Here is a 17054-nt window from a genome sequence, read left to right as displayed (position 1 = left end):
CAGCGTTCTGGCAAGAATTATGAAGGTTACAATCTGACAAGTGAATTTTGGGGAATAAAATATTGTTCTAGAATAAGGATTTTAGGTTTAATAATTGTCCATCTCATGCTTTTGTGATTCTAGAGTTTTTTCTGTTCAACTGGCTGTTGTTGTTCCCTAACATAGTTTTTAAAAAAATCTCAACCTTATTTTTTTGCGGGATAAGACAAAAACCAAACCAACCAAACAAACGAACAACAGAAAGTGCCCCAAAGGCTAGTGCCTCAGGAACACCTGGCAAATGGAAAAGGGGTGATACGGAATAAAGTGAAAAGCCAAGAACAGAAGGTGCCAGTGTGGTGGAGAATGCTGCTCCCTTCCTCTAGGCTCTCAAATACAAGTCTGGAAATTCAGTTAAAAAGATCATCTTATAATAGAGAAGAGAAAGAGGGAAAGTTGTAAATATTTTTAATGTTTATATTTTATATAAAAAAAGAAGTTATAAAATTTAAATAGCTGATTCAAGTTAAAAACCTGTTGTTGTATAATTTAACCAATTAAAAAGATGTCTGAATCTCTTGACTCCAAGTCCAACATTCTCTCCACATTGATCCTTCATTGCTTATAGAGTCCTCACTTTTAGGTTTTTCTTTAGAAAACAAATCTGAAGTAATTTGTAAGTAAATAATCAGCACTTCAAATGTCTGGCACCCTGGCTGAGGTAGCAGGAAGCCTGGCAGGACTAGCACCCCATGGAGGCCACACCTAGGTGGACCACTGCTGCCAGCGCTCCCTGCAAAGAAGCTGTGGGACGAACCTGGGGCCTCTGGGTGTCTCCTGGGCACGGCCACGCCCCGAGCTTGGCTCTCCTTTCAGTGGCCAGCCACATCCTTGGCTTCAGTCCACTTTGATTCTGGTCAGTTCCCACCTTCCTTCTCCGCAGAGTTTCAGAACCCAGGAGTGAAACTACAAGAGAGCACCACCATGCAGAGGTCAGGCTGCCCTGGCATCACAACATGAGGCCACTGGTGCCCTGTCCTCTGCCACCCCATACCCCATTTTGAGGGGCCTCTGGCCCCAGCCAGGCTCAGCCTTTGGGTTCTTCCTCCTGCTCAACCATCCTGTGAGCACAGGTACCTTCTCGAGGCTGCGCCGATGTCCCACGCTGATAAACGTTATGCCTAGCTGCTGGCCGGTGCGGTAGAGTTCACTCTCCACCTCCTCAGTCAGGGCACTGGTGGCTTCATCAAGCACTGAGGGCAGAACCCGGTGGCAAGAGATGGAGAACTGCCCCTGCCTGCCTGTTTCTCCTTCAACCCACAGCCACCTCTGGCGGGGACCCAGAGGGAGGCTGAAAACTGCTCTGGCTTATGGGAACCAGCCTTAGAGAGGATGGGCCAACCGAGCAGCAGCCAAGCTCCATCTCAAAAGCGTTCAGCCAGCAGAAGGACAAAACCCCCCAAGCTTCCTATAGATCAGCGCCAGACACGGCCTGGGACCACTCAATCCAGGGAATCCTGCTTCCCCACAGGTTGTCAGTCCTTGGAAAAATCCACACCTGCCATCCCTCTGCCAGGCACAGCTGGGGGGATGCCCATTCATGGTTGGCAGAGCATAAAATCACAAGCTTTCTCAAGGCAGCTCCAGCTGCAGCGATAGCAGAAAGCACACATCCAGAGCCACTTGGAGGCCAGGCATTGCTGCCTCATGGGCAGAGACCTGCCATCCTCTCCTGCAGGAACAGATATGCCCGCCATATACAGGCGAGCTCTCCTACAATACCAACCCTGCCCAGGTGTGCATGAACACACAGCACCGGCATGCACACTTACAGGGCAGACCTTACCTGCGTACTTCGGCTGCAGGTAGAAGAGCCGGGCAAAAGACAGCCTCTGCATCTCTCCGGGGGACAGAACGTCATACCTGAGGACAGGGAACGAGAGGATCACTGGAGGAAGGAGTATACAGTCTGGCCTTTGCCTAGATTGAGTCTAGGCAGGAAGAGGCAGACCCAGGACAGATGGACGTCACCTCCCCTTTCAATCACAGCCCTGCTGCCCACACAAGGTGAGGCTAAAACTCTGCTCCCAAAGGCATGAAACCTAGACTTTGGGGTCAAGGAGCCACTCTATCCCTTCAATGGCCCCCTAGAACCCACTGTCTTTGGGGGAAATGGCTCTGGAGCATCCCAACCCCCTTCTTACCAGTTCCAATCGACCTGGTGGTCCAGCCCCTCCGTCCTCGCCACCAAGTCGGACTGTAACACACCCACAGGAAGCGATGTCCATGAAAGTGCCCATCCTGCTCCCTGAGGAACCCCCTCAGTCCCCTCCACACATGTGCCTGAGACAGACCATACCCCACTGGCGTACCAAGGTGGGGGCAGTCTGCCCCGGGCCGAGAGGAATATCCTATCAACTACATTGTTTAGACGTGTGGGAGCATGGTGACAAGAAATAATAGTTTTATTATTATTTTAAAATTCACTACTGAGTGTGCCCCCGTTTTGCCCGTTATCTGGCCCACAGTTCCCTCAGCCACTTTTACTCCCATTCTCCTTGCCCCAGGCTCATACTTCGAGTCCTGGGCTAGTGATCAGTGCTACCAGGCGGCCTTGGACCTCAGGGTCCTGCCCTCACTTACCAGGCCTGCCAACTCCAAGAACCTCATGATCCTCTCATCATCAGTAGAACCTGCAAAACAGACAGGCCTCCTTCAGAAGTCAGCTCCTCCTGGGAGCCAGGATAGATGGGCACGTCATGGCAAGGGGCAGGGGAGGGGGACCAGGATCTGGGCTGAGGCTCTAGAGGGCCAGGCTACAGGCCTAGGAAGGAAAGGTTCAGACAAAGGAAGCAATCATCTCCCTTCCTCCAATGGGTTCTCTCCTCCCGGAGGGGAAGATGGACGAGATGAGGTCAGGGCACAGGCCCCACGATTTAACAGTCGAGGAGGAGGGGACCCAACCTGAAGCCAGCAGCCCGGCTGGGGCCTCTCCCAGAGGGCACGGGTGAGGCCGCAGTCAGAAAAGTAGGAACGACTGAAATGGGAGAACATGCCCGAGGAGGCCAGCTCACCTGAGTCCGGGTAGATCTCCTTCAGGGGGTATATCACCTGATAAAACAGAAAGCACACTGGCCTAGGACCAGGCCAGGCTGGGGCTGCAGAGCCCACCCTCCCTCAGAATCAGCCCCAGGAACCGCCCAGGCTCCTACCCACCCGAGGAGAGCAAGGGACCCCCTGGCCAAGGGTCCAGTGGGAGAGGCAGGGCTGGTGGACAGTGGGCCAGGGCGATCCCCAGAAGGAGGGAAGAGGCTGTGCGTTTCCTGAGGGCAGGGCCCCCAGAAGCCACCCTGGTGTTCAGCAGACGCTGTGCAATTTCGGTTGCAGCCCCCACAGGTTAACCTGTCCCAGGGTTGCTCTGAGCAGATGGCCCAGCTCATGGATGTGAATAAAATACAGGGGTGGGCAACGTGGGTTTACAGCTGTGAGTACCTGAAACATGGGGTTAATTCTTGAATTAGCAGTCATTACTCACTGTACGGATTATGTGTACTACAACTGAAACCGACACAACCGTGGACCTTCTGCCCACTCCTGTATTCTTAGAGCCAGGGAGTTCCTGGGCACAGGCCATTTTATTACCCCACCTTCTGTGCCACAGCTCCCTAGGGCTGAGGCCTGCACACTGCCAGAGGTCCCAGTTGGGGGCGGGGGTGGGAGGAGTGGACCCCGGAATGACCTGCTCCCGAAGGGTGCCGTCGGTGAAGAATGGCTTTTGCGGCAGGAACAGCACCCCATGGGGTCCAAAGTCCACCAGCATCTGCATTGAGCCTGCAGAGCCCATGACACCTCCATTAAGAGATCTCCCAGGGAAGGTAACGGCTTCTCACCCCTTTGCCCCAACAAAAAGGCTGGGTTTCTCACACACTCTCTCTCTCACACACACACACACACACACACACACACACACACACACCCGCCAAGCCAAGGCTGGCTCAGGGCTGGAGGCTGGTTCTCACCCCGTGTGCTCGCCCAGAGGCCACCCAGCACGCGGAGCAAGGAGGTCTTGCCGGTGCCCGTGTTGCCGGTGATGAGCAGGCTCTGCCCCTCGGAGATCTTTAGGCTCAGATCCTTGATTAAGGGCTTGTTAGAGGAGGGCGCGGAGATGCAGACCCGATCCAGGAGAAAAGCTGTGTCCGCTGGCTCTGCTGCTGGCCATCCCGGGGCCCTGGGTTAGAGAAGGGAGGGGGTGGGGAGGATCCAGCGTCAGTACCGCCAAGGGCAAGCTTTTCTCCTTGGGGATGTCACCTCTGGGTTGGGGTTATGAGCTGAATTGTCGTCAAAATCACACGCTAAACTCCGAATCCCTAGTATCTCAGGATGTAACCACACTTGGAGGAAAGGGACAGGCGGCAGGGCTTAGTGAGAGGAGAGGGAAAAAGGAAGAGGCGGCTACTGTTCAGATTTTATCTCAGGCCCAGGCAGGTGTGTGCACTCTGCTTCCACCAGCTGGGGGACCAGGGAAATTAACACAACGAATGCCAGAACAGCAACACCTACTATAAATGTCTGCAACGTGCCAGGCACAAGCCACAGATTTCTTTCATTTGCTCCCCACAACTCTGCTGCCCAGCTGGGCAGTCCCAGAGCCTGAATTCTCACCAGCGCACACACTGCCACCGAGTACTCACCTGTGTGAGTCCCACTCGCTCTCGTCCAGGAGCTCGCCGTCCTGTGACTTCAGGGACATGTCCAGCAGGGTCTCCTCAAGCTCCCCAATCCTGGGCAAGAAGTGAAAACCCGAGGCAGGGGTTTGGGGGCCCAGGTAAAGGTAAGAAGCCTTTTTTTCTCATGCTCACTAGGAAATGGGGAGTTTTTCTGCTCCTTTTCTCATTCAGCCACATCTCCCAGTGCACAAGCTTTGTTCAGAAGCTAGAGGTGGGGTGCCGCCTCACCTGTGGGTGTAACCAGCCACATCCGAGAGAGTGGTGGAGAGGTCGATGAGCCGGGTGAAGCAGCTGATGAGATAAATGCACACGAAGGCATTCTGGATGGAACGGGGAGCAGTGAGCACAGGCCTTGACCCCCAGGCCCTGGCCCAAGGGGCGGGGAGGCAGCGTGAGGGGTCATCATGAGGGATTCTCACCTTGCTGACCAGGGTGCTGAGCTCTGTGGGGCTAAGGTCTCCATAAACGCCACTGAAAATGGGAATTGCGATCACAACATAACTCAGGATGCTGCCCAGGTAGTCAAACGTGTTGATACCCACTGTGGAAGACACAGTGCGTGAGATCCTGAACATTCCTGTGCTCTGAGGGGAGCGGAAAGCTGAGCAGGACCAAGCTACTCCCTGGGTCTTCATGCTCCTGAGGACACACAGGGTGAAGGCAGTGGCTCCCCCTGGCTAATCCCTTCAGCAGAGCAAACGGATCCGTGTGGAGAAAAGTGGGGAGGGGAGGGGGAAGGGGGGGGAGGAGAAGGGAGGGGAGGGGAGGAGGAGGAGGGAGGGGTCTATCCCGATCCCGTGGTTCCTGCCTCCTGGGTCCCCTCTACTTACTATACAGCCAGAGCTCCTTGGACATCAGCTCCCTCTGGGTCTGAAGGAGTCTCTGCAGCCTGCGGTCTGTCCTCATGTGCTCCACATGCCCAGCTCTGATGAGAAAGGCTGGAATGTCCATGGGGTCTGGAGAGCCTCAGCCAGGCCGGGGACCCACTGTCCCTCATCACACCCGCCTTTAGGGACTAAGCTCATCCGAATGATCTTCACCTCTGACCCTGACACTAGCACCCACTCATTGCTTCACTCATCCAACATGGTATTGTCTGCAGAAAGAGCCTGAACTCTCCATTGGCCAGACCTGGTTCAAACGCTGGCTCTGGTTAGTTACTATCTGGGTGATAGACTGATTACTTAAGCCTAGGAGCCTCAATTTTCTCATCTGTAAAATGGAGCTTGTAATAACCTACCTAATAGGCTAGAGTGAGAATTTCTGAATCCGAAGGGGTAGGCACATGAAGGGACCCAACAGATAACAGCTGCTATTGTTAAAGGAAAGTACAGGAGGAGGACACTAGGTGGCAGGCTCCGTGCCAGTCAGCCAGTGTGACAGCGGCGGTAAGACAGCCCCGGTTCAGGGTGGGCAGGTGCTCTGCCCTCTTCACCTGGAACATGGAAAGTGCGTACACAGAGCGTCTTCAAGCTCTGGCACCAACAGGCTTGGGCACTCATGCAGCCTAGGAAGGCTCTCGGGAGGAGGTGACCTGGGCTTCTAGGACAGGCAGAAAAGGTGGGGTGGGCAGAGGGGGCATTTCAGATTTTACATAAAGATGGGCACAGAGGCTACAAAAGCACACACCCAGAGCTCCAAGAACCAACCTGCTTCCCCCAGAGCCCAAAGCTTCATGAGCAGATGCTGCAGAATCCAAAACTTAGCACAGACCCACCCCACCACACTACCACACCCCAGCTGTCCTTGTATTCTTGGCGCCCCCAGGTGGTGGAAGCTGAAAACTGCTAGAGACAGGCAGAAGGGCAAAGGTCCCAGGGCTCGTCCAGGTGATCCAAGACAGCTCCCCTCCTTAAGCACAAACCTCTGGGCCTGCCTGCCAATGACTCCTGCGGCCTCATAGGAGGCAGCACAGGCCCTCCCTGGCCCTGAGGGAAGGAATGGGATTTCACAATGCTCCTGCCAGGAGTCCGAACACAGCTTCACGTGGACAGTGCGTTGTAGGGAGCAGGACTCCCAACCTCCTGAGGCTCCCACTCCCGCCTAGACTACAGAGCAGCTTTGGACGAGAAGGCATTCACTCATTTCATCCTTGGAACAAATGTAGGCCCCATGCTAGGTCACGGAGAGGAACAAATCCCGGGGCTTAAAAAGGATGGGGCAAAAAAACCAAACAAACAAAAAGGATGAGGCAGATAAGGACAGTGAGATGCGGGGAGAGGATCACAGCCCAGTGGAAGGACGTTTGCCCCCCAGGGCCCGGTGACGGTGGGAGGGTTGTACCATTCAGCTCTCCTTCTCTGCCGTCTCCCCTGGCAGCCCTGATCAGGGAGAGGGAACGACTCCCACTAAACTCACCTGAAGAAAGCAGCAGGCTCAGCATTCACGCGGATCTGCATGTGCTTGAACCTGAGCAGACCAGAGGAAAATGTGTTTTACAATGGGCAGTACCGGCGCCCTTTCGGAGGCCTGGATCAAGACCTCCAGACAAAGGGGAGTCCAGCTTCACCTTGAACCTGCAGCTTTCTCCCCAATCCTGTGGACTGTCATGGGGTATGTGTATGGGGGGGGAGAGGGGGGTCCCAGGCCTAGGCAGGGTGGCAGGAGCCCTGAAGACAGGGTGGCCCCTTGCCTATCTCCAGAGAAGACAGGTGCTCACAGCACCTCCTCCTCCCAGGGCTGGGCCTGAAGGAGGCGTCCACGAAGCACAGAGTAGGGGACGAATCCATCGGCTCATCTGAAACAGGTGGTTAAAACAGAAGCACTGAGAAGGCCAAGATATGATGATGTTAACCAACCAGACACTGTTCTCAGTGCTTCTCATGTATAATCTCAGTTAATCCACACAGGTCCCTCATAAGCAGTAGTACCATCCCTGTTTTAGGGCGGGAAACCAAGCTCAGAGATTAAAGACCTCAGCCAAGAGCACATGCTAGCAACTGGCAGAGCTGGGATTTGAACTCTGGCACCTTACTCCAGATCCCATTCCCTAACCATTGTGCCCAGCCCTCAAACCTCCAACACCGGAGACACACCTGAAATCCCCCTCCAGCTTTTCCTGCTGCACCAGCTTCGCCACAATGGGCCCCATCAACATTTTGTTCACCACGGTGCCCAGGATGAAATACCCGAAGATGCTCACGGGCCCGAGCCAGCCTGTGCTGAAAGGCAGAGACAGGGATGGTGGGGGGCGCCACATATGCCCGCAGGCCTCGGCCCTGATGCCTGCCCGCTTCCAGGCAGCCCCTGTTCGATCTCAGCCACCCAGTGAGGCCTCGGCTCCCGTGCGGTGGCATCCAGTGCCCGGGCTATGCTGTCGGAGCACCAGATCCCTGTGACACTGAAACGCCAGGGGCCCACGGGCATTTGTGAGAAAGACTGGCATGCGGGTGGGAGGAAGGGAAGACTAGCCTCTTTGGGGCCCTGACCTGGGAGAGCTGGTGTGAGCGAGGGGGCCTCTGGGGAAACACCTGGCAGGAGCGGAGGAGGGACTGGCAAGAGGGGCCTCACCTTTGGAAGCACTGATAGGTGTAATAGGCCAGGGTGAAGGGCGAGATGATCAGCTGGCTGGCCATGCTGCTGAGCTGCCGGCAGAACCGCTCCACGTCCTGGCTGATGCGCTGGTCCCTGGAACCAACAACACAGAGTCACTGGACCCAGGGAGCTGGGCTCAAGGGTTAAGAGACAGACAGTTCCTTGTCGCCCCGCCCTGCAGTGCCCCTGGGGGAAGCGGACCCCTACAAGGGCTGGTTTTCCAGAAGCAACGAGACCCCCAGGGTCCTAAGCAGGGTTCTGAAGAGTTGCTTGTTATGGTGCCTCAGGTTACTCCTCAGAAAATGGACAACGGAAGGCCCAGCGCCCCAGGGTCTTGGTCCAGTTCTGAGGGTAGATAAGCTGAGTTTCTGGATGATCAGGGAAGCGATCCCATTTCTCTCACTCCTCCCATTTCTTTTATGAGCATGAGCCTGTCTCCACTTGAGCTGTCTGGCTGTGGAAGCTTCTATGGGTTGAGCCATAGAGAGAGGCCTCGGAGTTAAGCAGCAGCACCCTCCCAAAAATCGTTGTGGCAGAGCTCAGCTCGAGCTGAGAAAAGGTCATCTCAGGCAAAAAAGTGCTTGCGGGGGTGAGGAGGGGGTGCCTAGAGGGGTGGGGGTGCCGAGTGGGGAGGGAATGAGTATGCGGAGACCCCATATGTCCCGTCGCACCACCAGAGCCACACTGACTCCTATTTCCAATGAGACATGACGCTGGGCAAGTCACCTGCATTCTCTGGGCCTGTTTCCTCACCTGTAAAATCACAACAGCTAGCTTACAGTGGGACACGTGCTCCGTCCCAGGCACTGCCTATGTGTATTACACGAACATCCTTTCACCCTCACTACATTCTTTGAGATAGGAAGTATCCTCATTTTACAGAAAGGGAACCTGGGGCTTAGCGAACTTAAGGCCTATTAACTGGGAGGTGACAGTATACAGATTTAAATCCTAGACAGCAATTTTTTACTGCTAGAAATCCGAAAGCTGGTTTTCTAGCTTTTTCTAGCAAGGATACTCTCTTCAGAGGGGGCCTGATTTAGAGAAATCGGCCGCTTCCTGATTTGGAAGGCCAGGATATGAAATGGACAAAAGGAGCTGCTCCTATTTTTAGCTTTTTGTTCTCGGCCCTACAGCCTGTCCAGGCCTCCTCTGCAGAGCACCCTGCCCCCCTGGCTCTCATCAACATGTGCAGGTAACTGTGGGTCATCTCCAAGGGATCTGCCGCATCAGCGCTCCGGGGCTGACCCAGGCAGAGAGAACCATGCAGAGGGCAGCGCGGACTGAGCGGGGAGGCCTACGGGTTGTCGACGTCATCCCGCAGCACGTTGAGGGTGTAGTACACGCGGCCGCGGAAGTAGAGGTGGTGGAGATGCTCGGTGAGGTCCTTCCTCCAGCTCACATACAGCAGGTTGCAGGTGAACTGGTCAAAGCTCTTCAGCTGTGCAGTGGGGGAGGCAGGGGGAGGGAGGGAAAGGGAGAATGGCGTCCTGCAGGTCTCAGCTCAAAGCTCAGAAAGCATCTGCTGACCAGGCCCAGGCCACTCCACTGACTGCCCACTCAGCACTTCCTCTTGTTTAAAGCCACCAGTCATGGGACTTTCTCCTTCCTCACTCACCCACATGTTCATTCCTTCACCAAACAGCGAAGGGCTTACCAAAGGCAAGGCCCTCTAGAGCCTTTCTACAGTGTACTGCCTTCATCTGAGAGTAGGTGAGCTTCTGGAGATTGGAAACAATATTTTCTATTCTATTTATGTCTATTCGATTTACTTCTATTCTATTTACTTTTCTGTCCCAAAACATGGAACAGGGCTCTGTATACATAGGTACTTACTGACCGAAGACACGTCAAAAGTGCCAAAGTGTGATGGGATGGCTTCCCTAAGAACCAAGAAAGCGAGCAGTACAGCCTCACGGAGTCCCAACAGAGCCCCGACTCTCAACACCCCCATTTATGTGGCACCTGTTTGCTAAGCACGGGGGAAGTAACAGTGAGCTCAGCCTAGCCAGGGAGCAGACAATGGCGAGGTGTAAGGAGGGTTACCGCAGAGGGCAACTCGAAGTGTTCAGCATGAAGAGAAAAGGACAGAGTTTGGTGGAGGAAACATGGGAGAGAAAGCTGAAGAGGACTTGAAGGTGAGGCACCTTGAAAAGTGAGCAGGCATTAACCAAGTAAGCGAGAGGTGGGGAAGGAGGTCATTCTGCAAGAAAACAGCAGGTGCAAAAGCTGGGAGGTGCGACACGGAGCCAGCTGAGTGACAGCCTCAGTCCCAGAGGAACAGCAGCTCTGGCTGCTGATCCTGAAGCAAGAGTTCTGGGAATGAAAAGAACAATGATCATTTCCGCTAAGTGCTGAATTGAACCAGAAGCTCGTGGCCTGTGAGCTTGAAACACTCGAGGAACTGGCCCCAGTGGGCCAATAGCAAGATCAATGCCCTACCTAGGGTTCCTAGAAAAGGCAGGGGACACACGCCCACAGCTTGATTCCTACTTCCTACGGACTAAGTGACACTGGGCACTCCGCTCACACCAGGCTAGAGAGAAAGAGAGACACAGGGAGACCTTACCATGGAGTTGAGGACGATGAGCACAACAGCCAGGAATGTCAGGGCCTTAAACCCGTCCAAGTCTTTGTTTCCCAGGACCCCGTAGTACTGACTGGGGATCAAGCCAACCTGGTAGATGACCAGTTGTTCTGGGGGGAGGGAGAGGAGTCAGACATCAGTGATGAGGGGTGGGGAAAGGAGGAAGGCTTCCTCTTGAGTCCCTGCCTCATCAACACCCCAGAGAGAAGGAAAGGGGCCCCAAACCAGGGCTGCCCTCCCCCGTCTAGCCCGGACCCACTCACTCACCCAGGAGGGCCACACCCAAAAGGGTCAGGAACATCAAGGCATTCTGTGATGAGCAAGAGGGAAACAAAACCTTTTGTATCTGCAGGAACCGCTGGAGAAACCGCAGATCTAATCTGGGCCTGAAGAATAGAAGAAGAAGCAGGGAGAAACTTAAAAGGGCAGTTGAGCCTTAGAGAGCAGAGACCAAGCTTAGCTACACTGTCTGGGGCCAAGGGTTGGAGGGTTCAATGTTTAAACCATGCAGATGGTAGGGTGGGAACAGGGATAGAAAGAAATTTCTTTAAGTTGAATAATGCCATAAAAGGTTATTTACAGTAAAAAAAACAAAAAACAAAACATAGTTAATAAACTTTAGCCACATCCTCTTTATGGCCATAAACAAGACAAGGAAGTCCACTTCATCAAGGATTTCAACGTCCTGGCTGAAGGAATAAAGCAGGATAAAGAAATGAGGTAGGAGGATTGAAAGGGAAGAGATTAAATTGTCATTATTTGCAGATGAGTGAACATTTACATAGGAAACACAAGCAAATAAGTAAATAAAATGTTGTTAATAAAAGAAATTAAGCTAGCTATAGGGTTAACAAACAAATATTAAGAGCACTCTCTACCAATTATCACCAACTGGAAAATGTAAAGAAAGTGTCATTTATGAAACAAAGAAAAGTATAGAAAACCTATAAACTATCCAGGAAATTACTTTAAAAAAAGAATATATAAGACATTTTGGAGGAAGACCAAAAACTCTATTATAGGATGTGAAATAAAGAAGAGCTGGCAGGACTTAACATTATAAAGACCTCATTTCTAACAACCATAGTCTATAAATTTAACAAACCAGTCAAAAACAGGACTTCTCTGAGAAACTTTATATGGAAATAAAAGTCCATGAATAGCTTAGGACAATTGTGAAGAATACGAAAGGAGGAGGAAGAGGCCCAAGTCATCAAGTTATAAAGATATATCAAATATTACAGGACTGGAGTAATGACAAAATGTGTTAATACAGGAACAAAAACAGCAATGGGGTGGGGGGATGCAATGGAATAGAGACCCAAAAATAAAAAAAATAGACCTATGTTTACATGGGCTCAAAATAGAGGATACATCACAAGAAAGAACATATTAATATTAATAGTTGTCAAAACTGATTAAACATGTACTATGTACCCAGTACTGTTCTACACATCTTACATGTATGATTCCACTTAATTGTCACAGCTTTAAGCTATAGAGACTATATCCTTTTTTATGGATGAGGAACTGAGGCACTTGCCCTGCCACCCACCTGGTAAGTGGCAGCACTGGGTTTTGAACACAGGCAGCCGGGCTCTAAGAATCTGTGCTCATAACTATGCTACACAGCTTCTCTAATTTTTAATTAATTCATTACTTATTAATTGAAAATGGTGGAGAAAAATTTAGGTCATTACCTTAAATCATTTACAAAAATAAATTCTAACAACTCCAAATGGCTTAAAAATTTAAATGTGAAAAGTAACATTAGTATTTAGTTAATATAAGGAAATGAAGATATAGTGGGAAGGCAATTCATTCTTTTTTTTTTTTTTTTTTAGAAAAGCAAGCAAGAATTTATTGACAGCAGCAAAAACATTCCCAGGGCAGTGAAACAAGGAAGGGCATAGAAAAAGCAATAGAAGCGCCTACACTGGGCTGCACTGGTTCGCTGGGAAGTCAGAGAAAAAGGGGGAGAGGGGGCTTTGGAGACAGGTTCAGGGGGTTAGCCTGGGATGAGCTGCTGCTGACCATTGCTTCCCTGGTTGCAAGTCTCATGTGGGGAAAGGAGAGTGGGCAGGGAATGGCACAAGCGTGCTCCCTGGAGCAATAGCGTGCTGGCAATTCTTTTTAAAAATATATTTTTATTGATTTCAAAGAGGAAGGGAGAGGGAGAGAGCGATAGGAACATTAGTGATGAGAATCACTGATTGGCTGCCTTCTGAATGCCCCCCACTTGGGGTCGAGCCTGCAGCCCAGGCATGTGGCCTTCAGTCCACAGACCAGTCAGTGCTTTATCCACTGAGCCAAAGCAGCTAGGACCAGATCCGGCAATTCTTAAATAAGACCCCAAAACCACAAACCATAAAGGGGGAAACAAATGAATTTAACTTAGAATGAAACATTTTTGTTCAATACAATGCCAAAGATTAAGAAAGAATTGTAGAAGGTATTTGCGCAGTGTAAAACCAACAAGGAGTTAAAATCCAGAGCATACAAGGAATTCCTGCAAATCAGGAAAACAGGAAATCCATAAAAAAATAGGAAAAGGATATAGGTAATTCAGATGCCCTAGCCAGGGGTGGGCAAACTTTTTGACTCGAGGGCCACAATGGGTTCTTAAACTGGACTCAGAAGGAGCTGCGGCCGTGTTTCCCGACGTTGCCATGTTAACACTACTGCTGGTGAAGGAGCGGAGGGGAGAGCAAGAGAACCCTCCGCTCTTTCGGCTCCGCAGGCTGGATAGAACAGCCTAACAGGCTGCTAGCCTGTGGTTGGCAAACTGCAGCTCGCGAGCCACATGCGGCTCTTTGGCCCCTTGAGTGTGGCTCTTCCTAAGTCTTAGGAGTACCCTAATTAAGTTAACAACAATGTACCTACCTATATAATTTAAGTTTAAAAAATTTGGCTCTCAAAAGAAATTTCAATCGTTGTACTATTGATATTTGGCTCTGTTGACTAATGAGTTTGCCGACCACTGCCCTAGCCAGTTTGTCTCAGTGGATAGAGCGTGGCCTGCAGACCAAAGGGTCCCAGGTTCAATTCCAGTCAAGGGCACGTACGTTGGTTACAGCCTCCTCCCCCGGCCGGGCCCTGGTCAGGGCATGTGCAGGAGGCAACCAGTCCATGTGTTTCTCTCACATCGGTGTTTCTCTCTTGTCTTTCCCTCTCTCTTCCACTCTCTCTAAAAATCAATGGAAAAATATTCTTGGGTAAGGATTAGCAAAAAGAGAGAGAAAAATGCTTAATACATGAAAATTAACACAATGGGATACCACCTTACACTCAATAAATATTAAAAAACCAGCCAAAACCGGTTTGGCTCGGTGGATAGAGCGTCGGCCTGCGGACTGAAGGGTCCCTGGTTCGATTCCGGTCAAGGGCATGTACCTGGGTTGTGGGCATATTCCCAGTGGGAGATGTGCAGGAGGCGGCTGATCGATGTTTCTCTCTCATCGATGTTTCTGGCTCTCTATCTCTCTCCCTTTCTCTCTGTAAAAAATCAATAAAATATATTTAAAAAAAATAAAAATTAAAAAACCAAATAATATCAAACTTTGGTGGGAGGTTAATGGGGGGGGGGGGGTGAATGGGGGAAATATGGAGAAACAAGGACCTTGACTCCATGCCCTCAGGAAGTATAACCTGGTGTGACCATTCCAGAGAACAATTTAGTAGCATAGGTATGACCCAGCACGGGACGGATAATCGGAGAAAACCACCCCGACCCACAGGAGGCCAGTGCCGGCATGGTTTGTGGTGGTTAAAAGTTGGAAGCTCCGTTGGTCACAGTGTGCGACACCAAGGGTGCGGGTTCGCTCTCCCACCAGGGCACATAGAAGAAGCAACCAACGAGTCTTTGAATGCATAAATCAATGGAACAACAAATCAATGTTTCTCGCTCTTAAAAAAAAAAAAAAAAAAAGGAAGCCATCGAAGTGTCCATCACTAGTATATATAAGCAAAATGGGAGAAAACTAGATTACTACAGCATACATGACCTCAAAAACACAATGTTGGGTAAAAAGTGTTCCAAAAACTCAGGCGGATTATCATTTAGATGAATTCTAAACCACTATTTTGCTAGGTAACATATATGCAAACCTAGGTAAAGTGGGCGGTAAAGACACTCCCTGAAGATACACCAGAGTGTGTGTCTCGGAAGGGGAGTGAGAGGGGTTGGAGACTAAGGAACGAAAGATGATAAACACAGCATGGGCCACGGTGTGCCAAGCACCGAGCAGGGTCAACAACTCAATTCCGTGCACTTGAGGTGAGAGAAAGGCAGGGAGGGAGGGAGGGAGGAGAGGAAGAGCCAGCTCCCAGGGAGCGGATCCCACACCCGGCTGCAGGCGATGACAGGAGTTCCCGCGAAGCTGGAGGGCGCCCACGGATCCGAGCGGAGGTGGGCGCCCCCTCGGGCGGCGGCTCTCCAAGCGCCGCGCACGAGAGCGGAATTGAGCGGAGCCCCTGCCCCACACAGCCCCGGGTAGGACGCCCCGAGGCCGACCCTCCTCCCCAGCCGCCCTGCTCACCTGGCGCCAGCCCCCGGCGCGGGCCCCCGAACCGCCATGACCCAGATCCCGACCAACCCCGGAGCCCGGCTGCCCCGGCGTCGGGTCGGATCGGGCAGAGTCCGAGGAGGGCAGAACGCACGGCCGCCCAGAGCGGGGCGGGGCCCAGAGCGGGGCGGGGCCCCGACGACCACAGAGACGGGCGGATAGAGAGGACACAGCCGCTCCCGGAAGCGGCCGATTTCTCTAAAAGAACCATAGAGTGCTGAGCATCACATTCTGTCGACGGGGCGACTAGAGCGCCCCTTGTGGATGTCGGAGGTTCACAAGGTAGCCAAGAAATGTGATTGAAATATTTTACAAGTATTTTAGACTCTGAATATAGTAAGTATTTCATGCATTCTTCCAAAGAAGCCGTAGTGATCTTTTAACAACATAAATCAGACTTGAGATTGCAGTTAGAATAAAATCCAAGCGTTTTCATGGCATAAGTGATCAGGTCCTCCCCTGAGTCTGCATTAAATGTTTCTTCCACTCTGTTTCCTCTTCAGGGTCTTTGCAATTACAGTCGTCTCCCCCTGGATCACTCTTCCCCCACACCTGAAGCTTTTCATGACTGGCTCTCTCATTAGCGCAATAGTCATCGCTCACCCTACCTAGAACATGTTGTCCAGGTCCATCATTAAAATACATTTTTATTTTCTTCACAATATTTATCATTGAAATTATCTTGTTTCTTTGCTTATTATTTGTCTTCCTCTATAAGATAAACTTCATGTGAGTAAAGTTTGACTATGGCTTGCTCATTGCTGTTGTATCCCTAGTACCTAGTGTCCACCCCCGAGAAAGAAAATACCTGCCTGATCTTCCAATCTCATGCAAATAAAGATTCTAAATCCTCATAGTTTGAAGGACTCCTAGTGGCTGTTGCGCTCAAAAATTAAACTCACATACACCACCACCACCACCACCACCACCAGAAAAACCAGAGCCTAGCAGCCGTTTCTAAACAGGGACCTCAACACAAGCCCCACTTGAGCGGGAAGCCTGCCCTAAACTGTCTGACATTTGCACTGGCCAGTGTTGCTCAGTTGCTCCAATGCACACACACACTAGTAAAAATTAAAGGAAGAAAAAAGAAAAAAAGAAAAAGTAAATAAATAACCAAAAAAATAAACAAAACAAAAAACTTTTAACTCCTTAATATCAAATAGCCTGTGTTCAAATTTCCAATTGTCTCATGATCTTTTTTTTTTACAGTTAAAAAATAAAATCAGGATTCAAATAAGGTCCACACATTGCAGTTGATCGATACATCTTTTGAGACTCCTAATCTCTAGATTCCTCCTCCACCACTTTAGACCAACCTCTATCATCTCTCTCCTGTCCTTCAAAAACCTTCTAACTGGTTTTCATACCTGCATTCTTGCTCCTGCTCTAATCCTGTTCCTCCCAGCCAGAGGGATCTGTAAAAAATGTAAACCAGATTAACATCTCCCTTAAAACCCTTCAGTGGTTCAAAAGGCTCTAGTGCCCTGGCTCTACCTACCACTCCAATTTCTTTAGGAAACCCGCTCTATGAAGGACTGTATTATTCCTTCCCATATACCCCATTTTTCTCCTGATAGCTCTTATTATAGCTTGTTACTATAGTTTCATTTTGTGTGCTTACTTCAATAATGCCAATCCTGGCTGGCATGGCTCAGTGGT

General features: G+C 50.9%; 1 protein-coding gene across 2 annotated transcripts; it reads right to left on the bottom strand.

Annotated features, from left to right (window-relative positions):
* Positions 1-463: 463 nt before the first annotated feature.
* ABCD4 (ATP binding cassette subfamily D member 4) lies at positions 464-15403 on the bottom strand (the record flags this gene model as incomplete). 2 transcript variants are annotated; one of them, XM_081106471.1, is made up of 19 exons in its annotated part: positions 464-945; positions 1117-1232; positions 1826-1902; positions 2184-2236; positions 2623-2672; positions 3054-3090; positions 3719-3810; positions 3999-4207; positions 4671-4760; positions 4935-5026; positions 5126-5247; positions 5537-5631; positions 7065-7115; positions 7742-7867; positions 8217-8333; positions 9542-9681; positions 10810-10937; positions 11095-11243; positions 15366-15403. In XM_081106471.1, the coding sequence occupies 19 exons, from the start codon at positions 15401-15403 to the stop codon at positions 877-879; spliced, it is 1851 nt and encodes a 616-aa protein (XP_080962597.1). In that variant the 3' UTR covers positions 464-876. The 2 variants fall into 2 exon arrangements, with proteins under 2 accessions (XP_080962597.1, XP_080962598.1); XM_081106472.1 differs by lacking the exon at positions 7742-7867 and having other exon boundaries at positions 11095-11213.
* Positions 15404-17054: the final 1651 nt, after the last annotated feature.

This window comes from Myotis nattereri (genome assembly GCF_964212035.1).
Source record: "Myotis nattereri genome assembly, chromosome: 1".
Classification (NCBI taxonomy): domain Eukaryota; kingdom Metazoa; phylum Chordata; class Mammalia; order Chiroptera; family Vespertilionidae; genus Myotis; species Myotis nattereri.
The sequence above is the reverse complement of the archived record's forward strand: the minus strand, read 5'-3'. Positions and strand labels throughout refer to the sequence as shown.